The sequence below is a fragment of the Lithobates pipiens genome, unplaced genomic scaffold, assembly GCF_037356315.1.
Source record: "Lithobates pipiens isolate NorthernLeopardFrog02 unplaced genomic scaffold, aLitPip1_a1.2 Scaffold_16, whole genome shotgun sequence".
NCBI classification, from domain to species: Eukaryota; Metazoa; Chordata; class Amphibia; order Anura; family Ranidae; genus Lithobates; species Lithobates pipiens.
The window spans coordinates 338865640-338892686 of record NW_027507748.1 but is presented as its reverse complement, the minus strand read 5'-3'; the positions used below and the strand labels follow the sequence as shown (position 1 = coordinate 338892686).

The window sequence follows — 27047 nt, the reverse complement described above, 5'->3', positions numbered from 1 at the left end:
GAATAAGTTATTAATTACCCGTTTCTTTTAAGTACAAGATAATTTAATTAAAATTATGCATTCCTTGACTCTGCCAGAGGATCAACTAGAAAATGGGAAAGAGAGGGAGAAAGTGCTTAAATGTACAGTGTAAAAGACTAAAAGACTCTCGGGGCTCCATTTTCAGTGCTTTACAAGCGGTAATCTGACACGATGCAAAATACCTGGCTGATTATTGCCTCAGTGTTTTGTGTGCTGTGATTATCACTGTGCATGATTAAATGCACTCAGAATATCAATACTTTCTTTAACTTTTGGACAGCTATTTCAGAGCAAGTTGCTGTGGGAGAGCGTTATTGGTGAAAGTCATCTAAAGATTTAAAATTGATATCAAAATTAAATATAATTTATAGCAATGGATGAATAAACTAATTAAATATAAGTAAAGCGACAGAACCATAGATTATATATTATTTATTATTATTTTCTACTCTTCCGATATTTCACTACTCCACCACCAAGATTACGCTGTAATTTTGCCATGTTAATGTTTCTTGTTTTTAATTTTGGAAGCTTTTTTTTAAGCATTGTCCTAAGGTGACAACACTGATACACAATAGATACAGTGCATTAAGAAATGTGTTGTCACCCTAGTAAGTGTGTTACTGGCAGCATCAGCTAATGAAAATAAAGGAAAAATCCTAAAAAATGTAAACCAATTTAGCTACCACATCTAAGGACTGGTAAGCTGCAATATTTTAAATGTTGGTTCTTGGGTTTGGACACACTTTAATCTATACCTGTTCGACGCTCCAGGGCAGGAGCTAACCTCTCCATAGGAAAAGACCTACATAAGCCCTTGTACACACGGTCGGAGATTCCGACGGAATGTGTCCGATCGGACCATTTTGTCGGATATTCCGACTGTGTGTGGTCTCTATCGGACTGTTTCCATCGGAGTATCCAACGGACCAAGTTTTCCAACATGTTGGTAAAATTTTCAGACAAAATGCTCCGATCGGACATACTCCGATCATGTGTAGAGAATTCCGATCGGACAAAGCGCCACGCATGCTCAGATCAAATTCCTACATCAAAGCTATTGGCTACTAGCCTGATGGTAGTCCCGTTGTAACGAAATAACGTCATCATGTTCTGAACGATCGGATTTTCCGACAACTTTGTCTGACCGTGTGTATGCAACAGTTTCGGCCAAAATCCGTCGGACAAGATCCGACGGACAAAATCCGACGAATTTGGTTGTCGGAATGTCCGACCTTGTGTAAGGGCTTAGAGTGTCAGACACTGTCTTTTTTGGTGTAGCAACGGACAGTCATTAAATACCATATAAGCAGAAACTAGGGCCATATAAACATTAATGGATTTCAGCTCTGATCCACCATATGAAACAGCACTGCAAACATTATCCACTGGTAACAACAATGTGGTCCATGCAAACTCATTATTCTTATTCATGAAGTATTTGGAAAGTATTCTAAAATTGTTATACACTGTCCAAAAAAAAAAGAAAAAAAAAGCTTTGGATAGAGAGTCACTTTATTGGTTGTGGATATTAATTTTACTTTACTGTTATCAAAAAAAGGTTTTTTAAGGTAAACCAAGCCTATGGGAGTGGGATGTTAACGGTGCAATAAGTCAAAAACTGTATTCTTATTACAAAATTTATTTATACATAATTCATAAAAGCAGAACAATGATCCGTATAATCATACTGAGGTTATATACAACTTTGTGGTCCAATAGATGGTAAAGTTGAGGTAGTTGCGATTGATTTATCCCGACATGTTTCGCTTAATGCTTCATCAGAGGATAAGCCAACTACCAACATAATAAATTCAAAAAAGAGAAAACATAAATTAATTTCACAAAATACATTTCTTTGTACATAATTCATACAAGTAATCGACATATATAGTGTTTAAAGGACACGAGTGAGGTTCAAAGAAATGATGGAAATATGCTCACCCCCATTTTACCGACCCATTCGTACCCCAGGAAAAGTTATATGACTACCAGATGGATAGAGGAATGCAGGGCAACAAGTACAGCAGTCAGGCAATATAGCTGGAGAGGGCATAGACGGCGGCTAATTGGGACAGAAAAATTGTATCATATCAGCATACTATTTATAAATAAGAGCTATGTTGTTATTATATTTTATACTATAGTCAATATATAGGAATAATCTGTAGCCTTTTTTAAAAAAAGAGAATTATATTTTAATATAGCAATCATTTCAAGATTTTTTGCATTTTTAATTTAATGAATATTTTATACTAGTGGGGCCCAATTACTATTTATTTAAATACATCCACTTACATTTACTGACGATAAAGTAGAATTTCCTTAATATATTTTATTTCCCAGATATTATATTATATCCACCAAAGTGCATAAGGAATTCTCCTTCAGGTTAAGACAAGCCCAGAGTGATAGCACACTCACATGGGCTCTGCAACCTGTTTACACGATATCTAAGAAAGAAAAATACATTTACCATTAATTGAAGTGTGGATAGAGAAAGAGAGTCATTCTCAACAATCAAATATTAAAACTACTGACCAGCCAGCAAGCGTGGACTTCCTCCTAGCGCGGCTCCCCCACAATAGAGCCGAATGTTTTGTGTCCCAATAAATATACCGCCGTCCATCGAGCCGGCGTCTGACGTCACCGGCTCGATGCGGACGTAAACAGCGGCAGTGCGCCTGCGCGAGAGAGCCATTAGGGGAATCTGGAGACTACATTTCCCACAAGGCCTCGGTGCAAACACCGGTGTTCAGGGAAACGTATAGGAGGGGGCGGCCAGAGCGCAGCTAAAGCAGCGCTCTGGCTAGCACCCTCATATTGCTCCAAGAATGTATGTTTCCCTGTCTCGCACGCAGGGACCACCGCTAACCAATGGGCAGCCCGCTCAATCAGATATAATCCGATCTAGCAAAGGTGCCCTCGGGCGTCCATATGCTCCTCTCCAATGCCAAAGTGCCAAAAGCTGCCGACCAGGAGTCATGCATCATAATTGCATGCGATATTCGAACAAATCATGAATCGCATGCCAGACCACACGTGGGGAATGGAAAAGATTTATAAATAAAAAAAAACCCAATGGGGGATAAAAAATACAAATAGATAAGGGGGGGGGGCAGAAAAATATATGTATATATACCCCAATATATCAATCGGTACAATCGCGATAATGGACCAAATCAATCGCGAAATCCGTATATATATTTAATTGAAGGCCCCATTTCGTGTCCCAAAAACAGAATTCACAATCTACTTTGAATATCAATAATATGGAGTATCACAGATAAGTATTAATATATTTGACATATAAAAATGATATACAACCATATAAACAATAATTAATAAAAAACAGGACGAGACAAAACAAGACTGAACAAAGGAAAAACACAGCAAATATCATCCCCCCCCAACCCACCCCCCAAAAATCAAAAACCCCAGACCAAAGGTCCTCAAAGAAATGATCGATAACTCAAATTTTCATTAAACCCAGGAAATATTATTGCTTTTAAATTATATATCCATCTTGCTTCTATTTGTAAGAGTTTTTTATCAACACTCCCCCCTCTTGAAGAGAGTGGGACATGATCTAAAGCCTGGAATCTAATATAGTCTGGGTTAAAGTCATGATGTAGGCCTATATGCCTACCAATTGCTGTGGTCATTTTTTTTATTAAGGATTGGTTTTATATGGTCTCTCATCCTTATTGCGAAGGCTCTTTTTGTTTTGCCTATGTAAAATCCTCCACACCGGCACTGCGCCAAATACACTATGCCAGGTGTGGAGCAGTTCACACAGGATTTCAATTGGTGCCAATTTCCATTTGGTAATCTAAATCTACTACAGCTAGCCATATATCTGCACATATCACAATGTCCGCATGGGTAGGAACCATATTTCCCTATTTTGGATTCATTATCACAGTCAATATAATGACTATGTACCAAACGGTCCTTCAAGGAGGGAGCGCGTTTGTAAGTAATCTCAGGACATTCATTAACATATTTCTTCACCACAGGGTCGGCTAATAGTAGGGGCCAAAATGTCTGTATTATATCTCTAAATTACCATCTATTGGACCACAAAGTTGTATATAACCTCAGTATGATTATACGGATCATTGTTCTGCTTTTATGAATTATGTATAAATAAATTTTTTAATAAGAATACAGTTTTTGACTTATTGCACCGTTAACATCCCACTCCCTTAGGCTTGGTTTACCTTAAAAAACCTTTTTTTGATATTTCTAACAAAGGGATGAGGTGTCAATTAATGGGGTACTGATGGAGGTTTGAATCATTTCCTTGTTTGACTTTACTTTACTGTGTTTAAGGTATTTATGTTTGACATTTTGTAACACCATGTAAGTAGGCTTCTGTTTTTTCCTGGGCATTCCCCAGGCGTTGTTATAATGTAACCCTTACATTTGCAGCTCCAACTCCCAAAGGGGCTGTTGATAATAACTAGTTCTTCTTTAAAAGCACAGAGGCTGCCCACCACTGCACAAGCACCACTTGGGACTGTCCAGAAATTCTTGGAATCAGCTATGACACCTTCTCCATCTAAAAGTTAAGAAATAATAAAAAAAAAAACATTTTTTTTAGGTATGTAACATAAATGGGAACACATAAATTGTAGAGTGAGGTTTTCTAAATTTTGACTTAATCGTGGAAATACACTTTAAAACTTGTGTGTTTCATTACAGGAAATGGTGACCGCATCATCTTTTCCTTGTTGCTGTAGTCAGATCCTGCCTGCTCTCCGTACCTCTTTGTTGGCTCCATCACACACTGTAGCCACAAAGTAAGCAGGGAGAGCAGGAAGGGATGCACTACACAGCAGTCAAACAATGCTTTGTCAATTACTTCTACAGCAAGCATTTTGTAAAGGTAAGCCAGGTCCGTTACAATAGCCAGGTCTTTTACAAAGTGATTGATCCAGGAGGTAGCTGCATTATCACAGAGGAGGAAGATAGCATTTTAAAGGGCAATAGCATATACGTATACCAACTTCTATTTCTTGCCTATCTGGATTTCTTTTTCCAAGGAACTAATACGAATTCATTTGCCAAGACTTGTAACAAACACTCCCTATTTTCTGCATATGAAGTGGAACCGTAATCTTAACTGTAGTCTGTATTAAGAAGGGAAACTCATTGATCCTCTGTGTGTGCAACTATATCACAACAGATACATTTTGGGCAGATTAATTTACTTTTTTTTAATCCTTCCTTTTTTAGTACTTTTCATTTTGGTTTTCTTGATAACAGCATTAGATAGTTCCTTTACATTTCATTGCTTTCTTAACTTAGAATTACAAATCTTTTCCCAATCTCCTTATCAAAATACCAAATATGTAACTTGAATATTATTTGTTGTCAGATTACAGATTCCTGACATAATAGGGATTTGTCCATTAAAAGGATAAGTTTGCCCTGCAGCTGTTGAATAGTGCTTATGCCTTGGCACTGTGTTATGTATATCTAGCTGCAGAAGTGCTTTCTGAATGGTATTATGCATAGATTCTACAAATGTAGTCAGTTAGAACAGTAATGATTTTAGGAAGATCCGTATCTTTTTTAAGTCTTTAATTTGTAATTTTTTTATGTTTCCATAGGACCAAAGAGACCAGAGTTACTCCACTTTGAAAACACCCCTCACATCAGTGACTGTTCATAACCTAAAGCCGGGAACAGTCTATGTCTTCCAAATCCGCACATCATCTTCATCACAAGATTATGGTAGTTACAGTCCAAGCATTGAAGTGGAAACACTAGGAGAATGTAAGTTATTCCCTGTACATGAATTAAATTGGATTCTTGTTGGGTTATGGTGTAACTAATCAAGTGTATGTAACAGGAGGTCCTATATGCCCTTACTAATTAGGTACACTGTGTAGCCCTTTGTAAATTCAGTAGCCCTATTGTGTATAGAGGAGTACTGGTCACTTAAAGGAGTGCATCCATCAGCAATTGTGCAAGCAAAAATATTGTTTTATAATGCCCCTTTTACATGATTTAACCATTTGGTGGCCATGCTATAGCCGAAAGACAGGAGGGCATACATGGACATCCTCCCATGCTTGCACTACCTGTGCGCCCCCTGCAGCGTGGGGGCAGTGCACTCTGTGATCGCTGAGTGGTTGGGACTCCGCGGATCACAGATCGGAGTAAAGGGCCGATCACAGCCAATGGCAGCCAATGACAGCTGAGCACATGATGTAAACAGAAGCCAGTAAGAGAAAAAATAAAGCCGATTACTAGCTTCTGTGAAAGGGACATCGGCCCCTCACAGTGACCAGCAGTGCTGCTAACTAGTGCCCACCAGTGCTCCTAACCAATGTCACCTACCAGTGCCGATCAGTACTGCTAACCAGTGCCCACCAGTGTTACCTACCCGTGATCACAAGTGCCACCTACCAGTGCCCACAGGTTCCACCTATCAGTGTCCATCAGTGCTGCCAATCAGTGCCACCTATCAGTGCTGCCTATCAGTGCCACCTATCAGTTATGACTATCAATGCCAACTCTCAGTGCCCTTCAGTGCCAACTATCAGTGCCCTTCAGTGCTGCCTATCAGTGGACATTTGTGCCACCTATCAGTGCCACCTATCGATGTTCATCAGTGCAACCTATCAGTGCAGCTGCATAATTGCCTCCTGATCAGTGCCCACCAATGCCACCTCATCGGTGACCACCAGTGCAACCTCATCAGTGACCACCAGTGCAACCTCATCAGTACCCATCAGTGCCACCTATCAGTGCCCATCAGTGCAGCCTATCAGTGCCCATCACTGCACATCAATGAACAAGAAAAAAAACCTGATTGCACAATTTTAAAAACAGGGTTCTTGTTTTTGCAAAATTTTCTGTGTTTTTTTGTTCGTTTAGCAAAAAAATAAAAAATCTAGTAGTGATTAAAGTGATCGTAAAGCTTTTTTTTAAAAAAGAACAAACATGTTATACTTACCTCTGTGCAAGGGTTTTGCACGGAGTGGCCCTGATCCTCCTTTTCTGGGGTCCCCCGTGGCACTCTTGGCTCCTCCTCTTCTTGAGTGCTCTCAATTTGCATGGGGGCACCTGTGCGGGCGTGCTTCCGAGTCCTGCTGCTGAGTTCCCTGACACAGATAGCAGGACTCGGCCTCGCCCCCGACTCCCGTGTCACTGGATTGAATTGACAGCAGCGGGAGCCATCAAAGCGATGCATAGTGATGTTATCACGATTGTCAGGAAACCTGGCCACTCAGCTGGTGTATGGAGATGGGAGTCTAACGCTTTTAAAGTGACCTGTGATTGATTTTCATTAAGCATTTGATGTTGTGCACTGCTTCCTTGATGCACTTTACTTGTGAGTGATTTTATCTCATGATTTTAATAAAATGTTAGTTTTTTGTGACTATATTACACTATGTGGAGTTTTTTTTTTTCTTTGCCTTGAGTGAATGAACCTGGTTGTGCCCTTTATCTTATGACTCTTCTAGTGGAAAAGAGGGTTGACATTGTGCGATGCAGAATAGGGAAAAGAATAGGCTGCATCTTTTGCTCTGCACACATTTTTTGCAGTTTTATATTGTTTTTGCACCTTTAACACTCAAAACCCATTTTTTCCACTACTATTGCTCTAATACAAAGAATTAACTTTTTGGGTAAGTAACATCCTCTGCTCACAGGAATATTTGTGCTGTTTTACAGTGTGCTGGCACCAATAAAATGCAAAACTGAATTTTTAGACAACCATTTCCCAAGGATAAACATAGTTACATACAGTGCCTTGAAAAAATATTCATACCCTTTGAAATGTTCCACATTTTGTCATGTTACAACCAACAACGTAAATGTATTTTATTGGGATTTTATGTGATAGACCAACACAATTGGAACATAATTGTGAAGTGGAAAATGATAAATGGTTTTCTTTTTTTTTTATAAATAAATATCTGAAAAGTGTGGCGTGCATTTGTATTCAGCCCCCTTGAGTCAATACTTTGAAGAACTACCTTTCTGCAATTACAGCTGCAAGTCTTTTTGGGAATGTCTCTACCAGCTTTGCACATCTAGAGAGTAACATTTTTGCCGTTCCCTCTTTGCAAAATACCTCAAGCTCTGTCAGAGTGTATGGAGAACGTCCATGAACAGCAATTTTCAAGTCTTGCCACAGATTCCCAGTTAGATATAGGTCTGGACTTTGATTGGACAAGTCTGGCTGGTTGATTGCACAGGTGGGTCCTGGGCTTATAACAGAGCTAAGACCAGGGTTCTGGGCTCCACCCTCCCTAGGAGTCCAGGCAAGCAAGGGAGAAGCATGCATGTCTGCACGGTATAATCAGAGGGCCAAAAGCTGTGGGCTGAGCAGCAAAGAAGAGAAAAAGAGGTACAGTAGTTGTACGACATCAGGTGGCTTGGCATTTTTCATTTTTTATTATTACGCTGTTGCTGTGGAAAGCTGAAGCCCCTGTGTGGGAAACCCACCTGTTATTGGACTTGTTTTGTTTTACTTTTAATAAAAGTGGGCCAACAAGCCCTTAAATGGCATAACTGGCATGGACTCTGCTCACTGGTGTGCTCTACACAGGCTAAATAACCCCCAAATATCACAATATATATATATATATATATATATATATTATACAGTATTTCAGGGTCCTGGAAATCTTCTTATAGCCTAGGCCATAGCAACAATTCTTTTTTTCAGATGCCATTTTGAACTTCCAGTGATCAGTATGAGAGAGTGAGAGCGATAACACCAAATTTCACATACCTATTCCCCATTCACACGTGAGACCTTGTAACACTAATTAGTCACATGACACTGGGAGGGAAAATGGCTAATTGTGCCCAATTTGGACATTTTCATTTAGAGGTGTACTCACTTTTGTTGCCAGCGATTTAGATATTAATGGCTGTGTGTTGAGTTATTTTTAGGGGACAGCAAATTTACACTGTTATACACTATCATCCTCATCCTGCCAGGTTGCGTGCTCAGATAAGGGTCTGGTATGGATTTTGGGGGCACCCCTATGCCATTTTTTATTTTGGTGCAGGGTTCCCCTTAATATCCATACCAGACCTAAAGGGCCTGGTATGGATTTTGGAGGGACCCCCACACAATTTCTTTTTACATTTTTGGTTTGAGGATCCCCTTAATATTCATACCAGTTTTATCTATATTGCAGAGACCTGACAATTTATTACAGCCACAATCAGTTTTAAATTACCTTTTTCCAGTAGAAATCTCATTTTGCTGTGGTACTGTTCTAAACGCGGGGAAAATGTGCCACTTTACAGGAATACTATAGACAACCCCCAGGCATGATATTTAAAGGAATATTTCATTTTTATTGTTTCACTTTAAGCATTAAAAAAAATCACTGCTCCCTGAAAAAACTAATTTTGCATTGATACATGTCCCCTGGAGCAGGACCCGGGTCCCCAAACACTTTTTATGACAGTAACTTGCATATAAGCCTTTAAAATGAGCACTTTTCATGGTGTTCTGACGGCTTGCCCCGAATACAGCATATTGTTCGATGTTCACTGAACATCCGAACAACCAACTTATGCTCAGGCCAAACCGTTCGCCCACCCCTTGTAATGAGTACTTCTGCTTTTATGTTTACATGTAGCTGCAGGGCAGGGAAAGAAACAGTCACAGCTGATTGGCCCAGCACTGACAGCTATTTGCCAGTGTTCCAGTCTTCTGTAGTTGGCAATATAACCCAAGTGTTTCTAAATTCCTGTGACTTTTAATAGACTCCAAGAACACAGGTTTTATGGTAAACTTCCTGAACTATGCCAGGCCACATGCCCTCAACATGGAGGGGTGCATGTTGATGGGGACAAGGTCTCTTCCCAACACACACCTGGGCTGTGGTTGTGGGAATCTGCAGACAGGAGGCTTATCAGAATCTGATCCCGGCCCTCATGTGAATGAGTATACCTACCATTCACCAAAAATGTGCAAAAAGTGAATAAAGACAGTAAATGAGCTTTTAATAATTCCTTTATTAAAAAATAAAAAAACAATGTCCCCTAATGTGGATTTATCTCATGCCGTCCACCACACCACAGGACCCGAAAGAAAAAATCTCTGGCCTTGAGTAATGCTCCCTGCAGACTGCCTGCTCCTCCATCTGACATTCCTAAAATAGCTCAGGGGCAGAGACATTTGATGATGTCACTGAGTGACCCCGCCCCTTTATGACATCACCGATTGGGCATGCTAGGTTGATGATATCACAAGGGAGCGGGTCAGCAAGTGATTTCACTAGATGGTCTCACCCTTTACCTATATATTAGAACTGTCACTCTGCGGAGTAGGCATTAGGCAGTCAGCCTTGTTGCGGGCAGCTTTTTTATTTTCCAGGTCCAGCGGTGCATTATGATTGATGATGGATCTACATTGTTTTTCTTTATTTTTGACACTTTTTTGGAGAATGAGTAAGGGCGCAATGGGGCAGGATCTGGATTTTGGGGGGACCCCACACCATTTTTTTTTTTTTTACATGTTGGGGTTTTTTTTCTGAATTTTCTATTGCTGGCATTATTTTCTTTACATTTTACATTTTAGCTGTCAGTGGGGAAGCCATCAGTTGTTAAAGGATGCAGCTGCCCACTGCTGAACACAGAATTGACAAGTCATTTTTCGATGTATCTGAATTAGAATCATTCTGAAAATTTGGAATTCCTTAAAAAATGTATAAACAATATTCAACGAAAAGGAACCCAAAAGTGGGTCTTCTCCTCCCTCCAGTGCCATATTTGGCACCTTTTGGGGGGGGCAGATACCTTTCTTTGACAGGTGTCCTGTCCCTACTTCTGGGAGACTCCTTTCCCCGCCACTGAGCCAGTAGGAGAGCGCAGCGCTGCCTTGTGCATGCGCAGTAGGGACCCGATGTGAAGCCGTAATGCATCAGTACCGGGTTCCATTACCAGTGATGGTGGTGGCAGCACCTGACAGCTGATGGAAATATCAGCTGCGGTGCCAACATTGCTGGATTCCAGGACAGGTATCTTACAATTAAAAGTCAGCAGCTGCAGTATGTGTAGCTGCTGGCTTTTAATTTTTGCAGCGGTGGGCTGAAACACTACTAAATGAATTATGAAACAAAATTAGTAACATAACAAATATATCCAAAACTAATTTTTCCTTTCTGCAAAATCTAATATACAGTACAGTACATGGAATAAAATATAATATTTTATTATTATATATTTTAATAACATATATGTCCACTATATTAACTTTTTTTTTTATCTTTATTTATCAAAACATTTTTTAAAATTTTTCTCATCCAACATTTACAGAACCATTCTCTACATTCCAATACTATCGGATTACATTCTTTTTTTACTTAACTATCCTTTACAAATCCATTACCATTATTGTCTCACTTCCATTTATTATTCTTTTATAAAATCTGTAATCCTAATTAATTCCCTATCCCTTACTCACTCATACATCCCCCTTTTCCACACACCCAACTCCAAAAAAGAAAAGAAACCCCCCCCCCCCCCCCCAATTTTCCCCCCTTTCCCTTCTTCCTCCATACCCCTCACCTCTATTTTTATCAACCTTATCTTTTTAAATTACCAATAACAATGCTGATTTTTTTTTATATTCTTCCCATCTTTGCCATACTGTCTTTACCTGTTCCCCCAACCCTATTTCATTCAATAATCCCTCCTCCAGAAAACGCATCTCGTCCATCTCTATTATCCAATCGTCTATCGAGGGCGCTATCTCCTTTTTACATTTTCTTGCTATAACCGTTCTCACTGCTGTTAGGAAGTATTTTAATATCCCTTTCTTTATCTTAGACAATATAGAGGCTAGTATATCTGGTTGTATTTTAACCCCGGTTACATCCCAGTAAATTTTATATATTTTTTTCCCAAATTTCTGAATCCCTGGGCAAAAATATCAGATATGTGACATTGTACCTACTTCTCCGTGGCACCTCCAGCAGGTATGATCATTCTCTGGGTTGATTCTATGCATGTCTATTGGACATCTAAACCACCTCGTTAAAAGTTTATAGTTTCTCTCTTGATGCCTGCTGGAAACCGACATCTTATGTGTTAGTATGATTGTCTTCTCCCACTTTTCCTTGGGGATATCTATCCCTAGTTCTTTTTCCCATTTTTATATAGAGCTCAGCTCTAGCTCCCTATTATTTGATATTAAATATTTATATACATTGGATAAATTATGTGTTGTTTCTGTTCTTGCAAAAATAATAGTTCAAGTGTGGTCGGTACTCTATCTAATGTCCCCCTTTTCTTAAGGGCCATAATATATTCTTGAAGTTGCCTATATTGTATCCATTTATTTTCATGTTCACTTCCTAAGGCTTCCAACTGGGGGAGTTTACCCCCTCCATTGTCTGTATAATCTTTGTGTCCTCCCCTCTCCGCCATTTCAAAAAAGTCATAGCTTCTCTGGCTGGTGGAAATTCAGAGTTACTGAAAAGGGGTGTCATAGGGCCCACATATGTGGATCCTATTCCCCCTTTCATCAAACCATCCCATACCTGCAGTGTTGAACTAACCAAAGACAGCATCTTTTCCTTTGAGGGGGTCTGTTTTCCCTCTTTATCCATGGCAATGATTTCAATTTTATACCCTCCTCAAGCTTCACCCATTGTTTAGATTCCGTATTGTGAAACCAGTCCACAATCCTTGCCACCAATACTGCTCTTAAATATAATGACAAATCTGGGAGTGCTATGCCCCCATCCTTTTTTACCTGCATTAAAGTCTCCCTCTTTATCCTGGCTGGTTTAGCTGCCCATATAAAGCTCCCAATTGCTTTCCATAAGGAATTCCAAATATTTTTTAAAGGAAAAATTGGGATTGTCTGAAAAGTATTTTTGGGAGTATATCCATTTTTCAAATATTTATGTGGCCTGTCCATGAAAAACACCCCCTATCATACTGTTGCAGCATCTTATTTATTTTATTCATTATTGGAAGATAATTATATTTCCAGAGTTTCTCCAGTTCTCTGGGTATATATATACCAAGGTACTTAATTACATCATGTTGCCATTTAAAGGAGAAATTCTTTTTCATATGCTCAACAGTATTAGTAGGGAGCGTGATATTCAAAGCTTCATTTTTATTATAGTTGACCTTAAAGTTACTTAATTCCGCGAAACATTTTAACTCCCTAATTAAATTTGGCATTGTCACTATTGGGTTTGTGATATATATTAACAGATCATCTGCATATGCTGATATTTTATATTCTTCAGTTTTTACCTTAATTCCCTGCATGTCCATGTTATTCCTAATTGCTATCATCAAGTGTTCCATGGCTAAAACATATAGCGATGGGGACAGGGGACATCCCTGTCGAGTACCATTTGTTATAGTAACTATTTCCGATACTTCCCCATTAGCTCTTATTTTGGCGGTATATTAACACATTTTGCCAATTTTAGTCAGTACCAATAACAAGAAACCTTTTTTTGGGGGAAAGCTTTAAAATTTGGAATTGTTGATGGAAATCAATCTTTTGGCAAACATATACAGTATATGACCAACTTTTATAAAAAAAAATAGTACGTTTTATGTTTGACTTGAATATTGTTTTTACATAAAGCCTTAGATGTTATTGATTATAACATTTTTTAAAACATCTAACTTTTTGGTTAACCTAGCCAGAGGTATCAGGTCTGCAGTTAATAGCTAGCAGTTATTTGATAGCCAAGGAGCTGTGGCATGAGGTTCATTTGTGTTTAGTAGAATGGACATCAGTGAAGCATAATACAGTAGACTGATGATTTATATGCATGAATGTAACAAGTGTTTTTATACCATCTTGTGTATATAGCAGTGGTGTTCATTGGAAAGCCAAATCTCCATAAATTTACATTAATTTCTCATGCAATTTTCACTATATTGATGGCATGTTTGACCTATGATTCAACACCACCTGTTTCAGCCGCAACAGATTAAAATGTATGTGTGTTTCTCCACAGTATTTTTCGGCTGCTCAGTTTATCCTTGTACAAAAGCTATACCTCTTTTGCTTAATTATTATTCAGCTACAAATGTGCCAACATAGCTCTGATTATTGAAATTCCATCATGACAGGATTGTAATTTAGTGCACTAGTAAAATTACAGAGTTTGTAATCCCAGAAATAAAATAAAACCTTAAAATGTTTAATTGTAGAGTCCTGCTTGTCTTTTTTTTTGGAATGAACGTTAATTGTATTCAGCCATGCATCTGTTTTTGAAGGAATTCACTGACACAGAAAATATAAACGTATCTTGAGACTTATACATTACAGCTGAACGATGCAATTTTTGTGTGCCAAAATCAATTCTTCACTATCAGAGTACAACTACTGTTAAACCACACAAGCCTGCCAAGTACTATGATGTGGGACTTTACATTATACTCCAATCAGGAAACGCTATCCTAGAAATTGTTTTTCCTTTATTTTTATTTTGTTGGTAAACTGGCATTGTAACAATTGAAAGGTAAAATAGTTCTGCCCACCCTGGTGAAAAAACAAAAAACTGTCAGATAAAAGGAAGGATGGACATTGTTAAAATGTATAATTGTGTGTGCCTTAATATGATTTATAGTTAAAGGGTAACTTTACAAGGTGCTCTTTCCATATTTACAGTTATACTTAGGAATGGGGAATGAAAACAAGTGCCTAAGCTGTATTTTTACTGATTCCCAGCCACCCAACCAAAAGATAACGTATAGCCGGAAAAAAGGCTGAACACATGCTGTGGCAAAATTACCACAGCTTTCTGAGTTGACAGAGGCGGCAATGCCTTTCAAACTTTCCTATTCAAGTGAATAGGGCCTAGCTGCAACCACAAGCCAAATGCTTGCCTTGCTGCTGTTCAGCCCAAAAAAAAATCTAGAAGAAAACTGTCAGCCTTGCCTCTTGAATGCCTAGAAGCCACAACTTAGCCACACAAAAGTGATCCGCCGTGGATCGCTTTACAAAATATCCTGCAGTGTGAACTTAGGCTTACAGTACAGACTGAAGGAAAGTTGCATATACAGGTAAGTAATTTAAAGCTGTAGTAAACAAAAGTTGTTGAAAATAAAAATTCCCTGTAAGGCAATGTCCTAATGTGCTAATATGCATAGCATGGCTAGTAGAGTTTGTACACATAATTCCTTACTCCATTTCTTTCACAGACATTTGTCTGGATTGAGATCAGGAGACTTGATTCACAAGATTATACATGTTCGAGTTCAACAACAGACAAAAATAAATCAAATAAAAACCTGCATCCACAGAATCCTAAACCTGTAGTTGATCCAGAAGACAACCTTCTAAAGCATGATTAAATTTGCTGCAGCAGGAAACAAATTCCTTCCTGGTTCCCTAAGGAAATTGGATACCCCCTTACTCAACAATCTACTACATTATTTCTTTTAGAGTATAACCAGTTATATTCTGTGAATTTAGAAACATGTGCAGCCTTGCACAGAGTTATGTCTCGTACAACCAATCAGACTATCCGGCGGACTTAGTCTGGCGGACAAACTACCGTAAAGTCTGCCGGACTGTCCGAATGAGCGGACCTGCCCACACATGGGACATTTCCGGCGGACTAGGTCCGGTGGACCTAGTCCGCCAGACTATCCGCCATACTTTTGAAATGAACGGACTTGCCCACACACATGGAGAAAAGTCCGTTCATTTTGAGCACGGCTCCAGGTAGCCGGGACCAGAGAATGAAGCGTCACTGGCCCTGTCACCTGGTATGGACTTAAAGGGGAAGCCCTATGCTGAAAAAACAGTGTGGGTTCCCCCTAGGCCCATATTAGACCCTTATCCGAGCATGTACCCCGGCCGGTCTGGAAAGGGGGTGGGGACAAGCAAGCACCCCCTCCTCCTGAGCCGTACCAGCACGGCTCCCCCACCCCAAAGCACCTTGTCCCCATGTTGATGAGGACAAGGGCCTCTTCTCGACAACCCTGGCTGTTGGTTGTCGGGATCTGCAGGCGGGGGGCTTATCGGAATCTGGTAGATGCCTTAAATAAGGGGGCCCCAGATACCGGCCCCCCACCCTATGTGAATGAGTAGGGTTACGATGTACCCCTACTCATTCACCTGGTGAAAAAAGTGTAAATAAAAAAACACAACACAAGTTTTTAAAATAATTTATTAGACAGCTCCGGTGGTCTTCTGTCTTGGGGATCTTCTCACCGGACTCCTCCGCTATCTTCTGCTCTTTTGCTAGCTCTTTTACTAGCAGAGGAGCCCGGCTTTCTTCTTTGTCGCCGCCGCCGCCAGGGGGACTTCTGACTTCGGGGTCTTGTCCCGCTCTTCGGGGGTCCTGTCCCCCTCTTTGGTTCTTCTGCTGGGCCTCCGCTATCTTCTTATAGCTCTTTTACTAGCGTTGACCCGGTCTTCTGTCACCGCCGCCTTCTTCTCTTCTTCCCTTCTTCTCTTCTTCTGTTCTTCTTCTTCCCTACGATGTTGACACAACGCTCTCTCTGGCTGCAATGGCGGGGACGCGTTGTGCGGCGACTTATATAGGGACAAGGGGTGGGGTCACCGGGTGATGTCACGTGGTGACCCCGTCCACTTATGATGTCACAGTCCCAGCATCCTCTGGGAATGTGACATCATAAGGGGCGGGGTCACCATGTGACATCACCCAGTGACCCTGCATCTTGTCCCTATATAAGTCGCTGCACAACGCGTCCCTGCCATTGTGGCCAGAGAGAGCCGTGTCAACATCGCAAAGAAGAAGAAGAAGAAGAGAAGAAGAGAGAGGAGAGATGACATCAATTCCCCTGCTGTATTTGCACTTACATATGCAGGGGAAGGTTTTCATTCACCAGGACCGATCACCAGGTCCAGGCCATATACCATTGGCCTGGGCCTGGGGATTGACCAGTACTGGATCTAATCCTATAGTCACGGCTGCCTACGGGGGGCGCGTGCGACGTATAGCTATGACGCTTCTCTCAGCCCGGCCAACCTGCCGCAGTATAACTGTGGCGGCTGGTCCGGAACCGGTTAACTAAACACATTAAAACTTATGTGCTGACAGCCCAGCTTGATAAAAATTAAACTTACTGTATGCTAGGACAACTGAAGAAAATGTGGTCTTACCACTTGTAATTGTATTTTGCCTTTTTGCCATGCCTTGATGTTGCAAAAAAGTATTAATAGTTGTTGCTTTTTTACAAAGCAAAAAATAGAGCTCCTCGGATTAAAATTTTCTTGCTTGGCATAAGAGGCAGTAAAGGAATTTAGGGTGATTGCCTTAAAGTGTAACCAAAGGCAAAACTTTTTTTTTTAGTTTTAGATAGGCTGGAGAGGATATAGAACATCTGTCTGGGTTTTATTGCTGTCTGTGCCCCAGTTAGTGAGATTGACCCACTCTATCTGTCCTGTTTACCATTATCATTTAAAAGTGAAAGTAAATGAAAATCCCACATTTTGAGTTGTTCCAGAAAAGTAATAGAGGAGTAAACTTCCAATGGGGGCACTAGTTCTAGGGTGTCACCATGACCCTGGTGACACCCTGGGACTTTGGATGGATTTCTTTTCACTTCCTGTTTTGGATATTGGACAGGAAATTAAGGGAAATCTCCCCTATGGGACACAGGTGGCAAAGAAAAAAAATGACAGGGGTTATAACACTCCCTTATTCTATCCAAAATAAAAATGTTTGCATTTAGTTCTGCTTTAAAGGAACTCACTGTTATGAGAAGGCTCTAAAGTCAGTCTCTTCCCTTACTGGACTCATAGACTGAATAACATTTCAGTATTTCAGTGAATTCTAGTGACTACTTAGTCCTGTGCAAGAAAAATGTATAGAACAGAATTTTTACTAGCTCGTGATTGCATGACTGAAAAGGAATACAGCTTTGGTGTATTTACTAAACTTGATGAACATTCACTTTGCAAAGTGAACAATCTCTGCTTCACATGCACAGAAAGAATATGTTGGGGATAACTGTGTCAATCAGAGCCTTCGTGCACCGGTGTCTTGCTTTGTGACAAATGTTCTAAAAGCTCAATATCATTTGTCTGATATGTTTGCCTAGTTATCAGGATGACAACTCTTGGCACATCTCTTTTCCTTGCCGCCCTTCCCTGTAAATTCCTAGTATCTTCCTTGCAACTTCCTACCACCTACCACAGGAATGCTCAGGTTAACCTCCCTGGATGCTCCTAGGCATTGCAGCACACAACACCCTTCAATTTGTCCATACACAAATCCAGGAAAAATGTCTGTAGTACACCATTGCTTCAGATGGTTTATAAGAGAATATGGCATATCCATAGCAACCATAGCAACCATCTGATCCATTTAAGGCAAGCCAATCATTAATCATAGCTACTCTCAAATATGAAATTTAATTATTATAAAACTTACTGAATCTCACCCACTTACACAAAAAAAAGTAATCTAAAAATCTTAGTAAGGAACAAGAACATAATGAAATCATATACATGTATATGAGTGCATAACAGTGTACAAAAATATCTAGAAATGATGTCTACTAATACATAATTTATAATACACATATCATTTCATATATATTAACATGCAATGTTATTAGAAAAGACAACTGGGGCACAAGGAATATTTCCAACTATATCAGGTAAAAATCAAAAGCCTAATATTCCATCTTATATTTAAACTCATGGAGATCTTTTAAAAAAGAATAGACTGTGTATCTCTACCTCATTTGGGATTACATATTTTCTTTACATCATGAAACATGAAACCTTTCATGTCTCCCTGATGTATTTATAAAAAAATGTTTTCAGGCATTACACCAATCCTAGTAATGTTCCACAATCTTCACTCTCAAGGGGCTGTACATTTAGCGCATCTTAGAAAACATAGTGTACATCAAATAGTTGAAACATTTTTAGTATTGCAGTTTATACACTGCATTGAGGAATCACATGTAACCATATAAACAATATTATTTGTGATGCTGTTAGTAGTTGGTCACATTCAGCTGTACTGTTCTTTTTCCTGAGAATGTTTCATCACTCATCCAAGGGGCTTCCTCATTTCCAAATTCCAATAAGTTTTAGGAGAGAACATTTTTATGCGAGGTAAATCATGGAAACAGAACAAGGTAATTTCACGTATTTACACCTCTCACATCATGTTCATGGATAATCACCTTTTGTCTTGATGTATTACATAAAACCATGGCGGATTAAGGTGACAAAGTTACCCAGTTGTTTAAATGTTGGGCTATGCTCCTGAAACTCATTAGAACTAATTTAGGATACTACTTGGATTAAAACTTCTTTAACGCAAGTCCAATACAAGTCCAATTGGATGTGACTAACTATCACTAACACCTGGATAAATATGCGCAAACATTTATGCATTATTGATGCAAGGCTTAAAAATGCATTTAAAGGGTTATTGAGACTTTAGTTAACAATAAATAAATGTCAATATCGTTACAATTATTTGAAGACAATTTCTAATATTGCAAGAGAAATGGGAGAGAGTATGAAGGAATGGGTGTTAAGTGGTGATTCCCTAATGATAAAGCCTACACATATATTTGTTAAAACAAAGTTTATTGGAATACGGTATATACAAAAAACACATATATAAATACACAAAAAGCATGGGAAACTTGAAAAGGGATAGGAAGAAGTCAGCATGTGTCTGATGGTAGTCTGGAGTCTTTTACAGCCACGAAAAAGTGTGGACTTCCTGGAGGATGAGACATAGTTTTTGCTGAGCTTCTGCACCATTGTGGTACCTCTTAAAGCAGACCCCTAAAACCAAGTGTGGGATTGGTATTTTGGTGATGAGTCATTATGTTTGGATAATGCCAGCATTATGGACTGTTGCCAAAGTCCCAAGCTCAGGAAGCTTGCTCGCTAACAGGGAACCCCAACCCTAAAAATTTGCAAGAGAAATAGGAGAGATTATGAAGGAATGGGCGTTAAATGGTGATTCCCTGATGATATAGCATACACATATATTCATTACAACGAAAAGTTTATTTAAATATATACAAAAAACACAAATGTATATAAATACACAAAAAGGGCTACCAAAAGAGCCCCTACATAGATACAATTACCAAATGTGCAACAAAACATCAAATTGTATAGTATAGAGCTTGTCACAGCATATGTCAAACGGGTGTTATAAGGAGCTTGCCAATATGTTTCTTGGCGCCCATTCCTTCATACTCTCTTCCATTTCTCTAGCAAATTTTTAAGGTTGGGATTCCCTGTTAGCGAGCAAGCTTCCTGAGCTTGGGACTTTGGCAACAGTCCATAATCCTGGCATTATCAGGGACCAAAGTCGCTGTAATCAGGGCTTGGAGGCTCTTTCCCAACCAGTCTCACGGAGCCTCCAAATTTCAGGTCTCAAATGAGGACTTACCAAGCCATAGAGTACTGTATCAGTCCTCTTCTCATTGAGCAGACTACCCTGAAGCTCCTCTCCCTACATTTTAAACAATTAAAATTAGAAATTAGTTGCATGTGAACAATCGGATAGTAATAAGATGTAAAATATATAGTTATATTAATTTGTTGTTAACCGCGGGTGATACCTCATCAGTGAAGGAGAGAATCAGTAAATCAGTGTTAGCCATGTGGACCTGACCTGCAGGGGAGATTTAGTGTACCTAATATGCCACAAATGGGAATATAGGCTAGATATCAAAACTTTGGGACCCTGCAATCTCAATATGCCTATAGGAGGATAATTAGAGACTGCACATCTGTGACTGCCAAATTTGGCATTTGAAGCATGACATAATTGAAGAAATGTATTTAAAAAAAAAAATTTGAGGCAGATTAAATATAATTGGTAATAAATGTGGTCTCATTTATTCAGGGAAGTCTATCCCACAGCCACCTAACTGTTCCCGAGCCACCCCCATCAAATCATTCTCTGCAGCTATTACCTTTTGTACCTGTAATTGTGTTGTCCCCCCTATACATTGTAAAGCGCTGCGTAAACTGTTGGCGCTATATAAATCGTGAATAATAATAAAAATAATAACACCGTCATATACATTACTTCATTAATTAAGAAGAAACACTGTAAAACTATTTAGATGCTTTTCTTGCTTCTTTACAAATAGGTGTTGATAATTGCTAATTGAAATCTGGCTCTGGGTGCCTACTCTGTCAAATTATAGTGCCAAACCCCATTGGGAAATACGTTCACACACAGGTAGGCAGCAGAACATTCAGAAGGCTCAGAGTAGAACATTCACAGGTCTGAATGACATTTGTTTAAAATGGTGAATATTCTATTGGTTAAAGCTGATCTCCATGGTTTAGTGAAGTTTAAATAGTTTGTTTGGACCAAGCTGGTCCAATTGCACTATTACCTTCCCTATTAGATGTGTCCACTGTGTCTGCTTTATCAACTGTATGTAGCCTCAGCTACATAAAATATACAGAGCTGTGTTCTGGCAGTGGGACTGGAACAGCCATTTACAGAGAGCTTTGTATGTTACGAATGAATACAAAGCTTCTTCTGACTGGATGTGTCAGAGACCATCCATCATCTGCCTGCCTCTTCACCTCAGCCAACCATAGAAAGCTTTGTATTCATTCAAAGCTCAGTGTGAATGGCTGAGCAGCACTCAGGCTGACTTGATTTTGTTTCTGGTAACAGAACAGAAAGTTCCCGTCCCATTCCCAAACAAATCACTGTATAATTATGTAGCTAAGGCTATATATAGTTTGTATAGTGTATACAGTGGGCACATCTAGTAGTGAAGGTAAAAATTTGTTTGTAATTTCCTCCTGCTCCTGTCTGCTTAGAACTATACTTCATTAAAACAGGGAGATAAGTTTAAAGCGGAGGTCCACCCTAAAGTGGACCTTCTGCTCATTGGAATCCTCCTGGAATACAGTACAGGTATCTGCACCCACTTCCGGGATAGCTCTCTGCGGAAAGGGGCGTAGATCTACGCCCCTTTCCAAAAGTCCCCCGCTGCCTGCTGGGAAAAACACAGATCCCAGAGGCAGCGGGTCCATCCTTATTGCGCAGCACGACTCGCGCATGCGCAGTAGGGAACCTGTAAATGAAAGGCTCCACTTCCTGATTCCCATACCCAAGATGGTGGCGGCAGCACCCGAGAGACGATCGAGAGATCGGCTTCGGGTGCCGACATCGCGGGTGCGCTGGGCGGGTAAGTGTTAGCTGCTGTATTTGTAGATGCTGGCTTTTTAAAAAAAAAAACGGCGGAACTCCCTGCGGACTCCCGCTTTAAGTTAAAAAAAATCAAGTTAAACCAAGATCAGTTATCAAGTTAAAAAAATTATACTACGAAAACTGTAAACTAAGCTGACCTAAAAAATATTTCCTATACACTGTAGTTGTGTTATTAAAATGTTTGCAAAGCGGTTCAATTTTTCTGCGTATTACAATGTAAAGCCATTGGCAACATTTTAAGATTTCCCTAGGTTTGTAATCCAAACTAAGGCTGCTGGAGGAGGTTAAGGATTAACAAGGGTATGGATTTTATATCAATTTGGAAGAAAACAGATTAGTTGGGGCAAGTGGTTTTTATCTGCTGAGAAATTGTATGTATGTATGAAAACCTCTCATTTTCTTCCATTAAAGGGCTCTAAAGCCACAATATAGATAGCTCACCCACAGTTGGTTAAAAAAGGTACGGCAGAGGCATGCATGTCAAAAATATTGTTGGCTGAGAAAGGGATGATTTCCATTTAAACAGACACCACAGATATAAATGAAAGGTTGGAATGATAGCTTGCTCGGTATGAATTTTACAGATTGTGCTTAACGGGGCCTTAAATTGCATCCGTTTACTGCTCAAGAGACATTTTCAGAATGAATTGAATCCAATAAAATTTTTATGGAAAAAAAGTGTAGCTGCCTAGAGCCTTCTTATTCAAACATTGGGTGGCAGAAAATTAATGAATAAGAAAAGCATTCAGATGTCATCATTTTAATACGGCCTTGTGATAAACAGGAATATTTTTTTTTTCTCATGCCATCTTATATGGCTGTGTCAAAGCTTGTGGAAGCCAAAAGGCTTCATTTAATATTTCAACAGAGTAATTTTGAAATACGGATTTCATTAAAGTGGACCTGGCAGGATACCAGCATGTGATGTTTATGTTTATTTAAAGAAAACTGTGACATTTGCTTTTATTTTAACCCATCGCCATTCTCCTCAAGCAACAAGTACACATGTTGTCACAGAGACACTTGACAACAAAAGGCAATTTCAATCTTTCTAATAAACAATTACCTGGCACGTTTATTTGTTATTGTCATTTGTGTCCAACAGAAAGTCCAATTATTTGCCACATATTTGATGTTTATTATCACATTAGTAACTAAATTATTGAAAATATAGACAATGATTCAATTCAGAGAAAGGCGTAACCTAGAGGGTATAGGGAGTGGATGTGACAACATGCATCCTGGCTCCCATAGTGCATCTCACCTGGTCAAGAACTGTGCTGGGTCTGTGTAGTGGTGGCTTTGGATCTCCTGCTTTATGTGGGTTTCCTTCACATCCTTCCCGGGCCAAGCTGGTGGGGGTATATTCAGCCTGTTTAGTGCCCTTGCTGAATTTGTAGTGTTCTTATAAAAGGAGGCTGCTGAGACGATTGTGTATAGGCTGTGGCTTTCAGGGCTGCAGTACTGCTATTATTTTGGATTATTTTATACAGCCTAAGGCCCCTTGCACACAGTGATATCTGGTTGTATTGTATTGCTTCTGGCTTTTTATTTCACCTGGGAAGGAGAGATATAGATTCCACCCCTGCTGCAAGCATCCTGTCAAAGTCTATGGCAGGCTCTGGCTGGACAGGACTGAACACTGTATCAACTGGTACCAGAATTTAGGGCCCTGTGCATTCAAGCATACAGGTCTGGTACAATATGCAGTCCCAGAGGCTTAGCCCATGTACACACGGTCGGAGATTTTGCCAACCAAATCCGTCGGATTTTGCCCGTCGGATTTAGTCAGACGGATTGTGTCCGAAACTGTTGCATACACACGGTCGGGCCAAGTTGGCGAAAAATCCGATCTTTCAGAACGTGATGACGTAATTTTGTTACGATGGGACTACATTCAGGCTAGTAGCCAATAGCTTTGATGTAGGAATTTGATCTGAGCACGCGTGGCACTTAGTCCGATGAAAATGCTCTACACATGATCGGATTAGGTCCGTCCGGCCCATTTGGTCAGGAAATATTTCCAACATTTTGGAAAATTGGGTCGGACGGAGATTCGGACGGAATCAGTCCAATGCATACCACACACAGTCGGATTATCTGACGACGCGGTCCGATAAGACTCATTCCGACAGATTCTCCGACCGTGTGTACAAGGGCTAAGACAGTCTGCCAGAAACAGGACTGGATGTTGAACCTATTACTCCCAGGCACAGCTAAAATATTGGAGGGCTGCACTGCTCCTAGACAGCTCCAGCTGCAAGAAGCCTAAAACTACATGTGAAATGGTACTACTGTGTTATCTGCATGACAAACAGCAAGGTGGTTACAAACTGTTCCTGTGAAATACATAAGCACTATTTCCCCTTTAAAAGCTCTGGATTAAGGGTGTTCCTCTAATTGCAGAACCTAAAGAGCTTGCTGGTGTTTTTTGTACTTTGTTTCTCTCTCTCATGAATGGGTAAGATTTGATTACTAGAGGAGACGTGAAAAAAAAGCAAAAGCAAGAGGTGTGCACACCAGTAAAACTATTACAGGATGGTGTGTGAAAAAAACACGAAAAAGAAGAAGAAGGAGGTAGTGGCCAGGCTGTAGCAGTTTGCCCAACTGAAGGTGAAGGTGGCAGCTTATAATGTAATGAGTGCTATAATGAGTGCTCTATTTCAGGGATGTGCAGTCAGGGGAGGCAGATGTGCCACACCTGCTATAAACATATAAAAAATAAAATGATCAAGCTTCGAGGTTTGTAGCTGGGTGACCCGGGGTCAGAGAGACTGAAGTCCGACCCCAACACTGGTCAAAATTTGGGGCTTCTGCCACCTATAGTTCCAGAGATACGCTGCTTCTTGTGCAGCTTGTCAGAAGCTACATACAGGGTGGCCAGTTTCAATACAAGTTTTTTACAGCAGACTGAGAGGATGAGCTCCCAGTGCCTCTGATTTCTTGTCAGAAGCAATGAGCTCAATGGACAGCTTAAAACCGTGGACCAATGGTAAAGCACGATTGTGACAAGATGTCCAATTAAAATGCTGCAGTGGAGGTTCTCCTCTCACTGCAGTGTCATAGAAGAGTGCATGCGTCTAAAAGACAAATGCTCCCTTCCAGCCCAGCTCTCTTAACTACAAGGAAAAACATGGGTTTCTAAATATAAGATTTACCCATAATCCCATGGGTTTTTCTCACACAGTTAAGAAGGCGAATGAGAATCTGCAGCTGCTGAAAGGGTACTGTTTTAAACAAGCCAAATCATTTATTATTATGCAATAACATAATCATTTATCATTTATTATTTATCTATTTACTGTGAAATTACTGCTTTGAAGTTATAACTTCAAACTTCAGTAATTTGACCGTTAAGCCACCTGCTTAAGTACAGTTTTTAAAAACATAGTAAATTACCTTAAAAACAATATATAATAATTATTTGTATATTACTTACTTATGGTATTAACCCCTTGCCACCCAGGCCATTTCTGACACTTCTCTCCTACATGTAAAAATCCAATTTTGTTTCTAGAAAATTACTCAGAACACCCAAACATTATATATATTTTTTCATCAAATACCCTAGAGAATAAAATTGTGGTCATTGCAACTTTTTGTGTTATATGGTATTTGCTCAGCAGTTTTTCAAATGTGTATTTTTTCAAAAAAATGTTTCATGAATATAAAAAAAAACACTAAAGTTAGTCAGATTTTTTTGTATACTATGAAAGATGATGTTACGCCAAATAAATAGATACCTAAAATGTCACGCTTTAAAATTAGGCACATTTTTGGAATGGTGCCAAACTTGTACCTAAAATTCTCCATAGTCGATGCTTACAAATGTTTACAGCTTACATGTTTAGAGTTACAGAGGAGGTCTAGTGCTAGAATTATTGCTCTCACTCTAACAATTGTGACGTATGTAACCTGTGTGTATCTGGCTCTGATACTAGCCAGTGCCTCACCAGCCACTAACCTCATGTCCCTGCTCTACCCCCCCCCCCCCCCCCAAGAAGCTGAGAGCTCAAGATTATTCTGACATAACGTGATTGATTTCTGAGGGGATAAGTGACTCCCAGAAAATAGTGCTTCAGTGCAAGAGTTTAACTTTGTTAAAAACTTAGATAGAAACAATGAAAGAAGTAGCAATTTTTATTATGCATGGCTTAAAAGAAACTTGGGAAAGAATTTTGGTTCTAAAATAAAGCAGGCATCATCTTATGCCAAGACAGCCAAATGCTATCATTATAAAATGTATATTATTAAAAACTCATGGCATAAGTACAACATCAAAATTGTTGGAGTTCCAGAAAAAAAAACCTGAGAGGTAATAAAACTGAGTATAGTGAGAAATGTACAGTATTTTCTCAGTGTTCAGAAAATAAGCCAGAAGCCAGGGACAAGGAGCTTGGGTTTTAGATGTATTGTGTATAATATGCCCTTAAGAGAAATATATTCTTGTTTCTAAAATGTATACTACATTGCCTAGAGCATACCTTGCATTTGATCCTCCCAACATAATACCATTATTTATTAAATATAATTTACATATTTGGCTAGGGAAAATTCTGATCATACTCCATTTGTAGTACAATTTTAAATTAATAACAGAGATACTTCTCTTTCGTGGAGACTTATGCCTCGTACACACAATCGGACTTTCCACCAACAAAACTGTGGGTTTGTCCGAAGGGCGTTGGCCCACACTTGTCTTGCATACACACTGTCACACAAATGTTGGCCAACAATTGCACAAGTAGTGACATACTAGATGTACTACGTGATTTGTCAGCTCTTTAGCGCCACCGTTGGGCTCCTTCTGCTAATTTATTGTTAGTAGAAGTTTGGTGAGTGTTGATTTGTGCT

At 39.6% G+C, this 27047-nt stretch overlaps 1 protein-coding gene across 1 annotated transcript in view; it reads left to right on the top strand.

Annotated features, from left to right (window-relative positions):
* The window catches only part of EPHA10 (EPH receptor A10), a 943825-nt gene that overhangs the window by 744632 nt on the left and 172146 nt on the right, over positions 1–27047 (top strand). The window contains exon 7 of the mRNA XM_077481808.1: positions 5640–5805. Within this exon, the coding sequence (XP_077337934.1) occupies positions 5640–5805 (166 nt within the window). The remainder of the gene's footprint in view (positions 1–5639; positions 5806–27047) is intronic.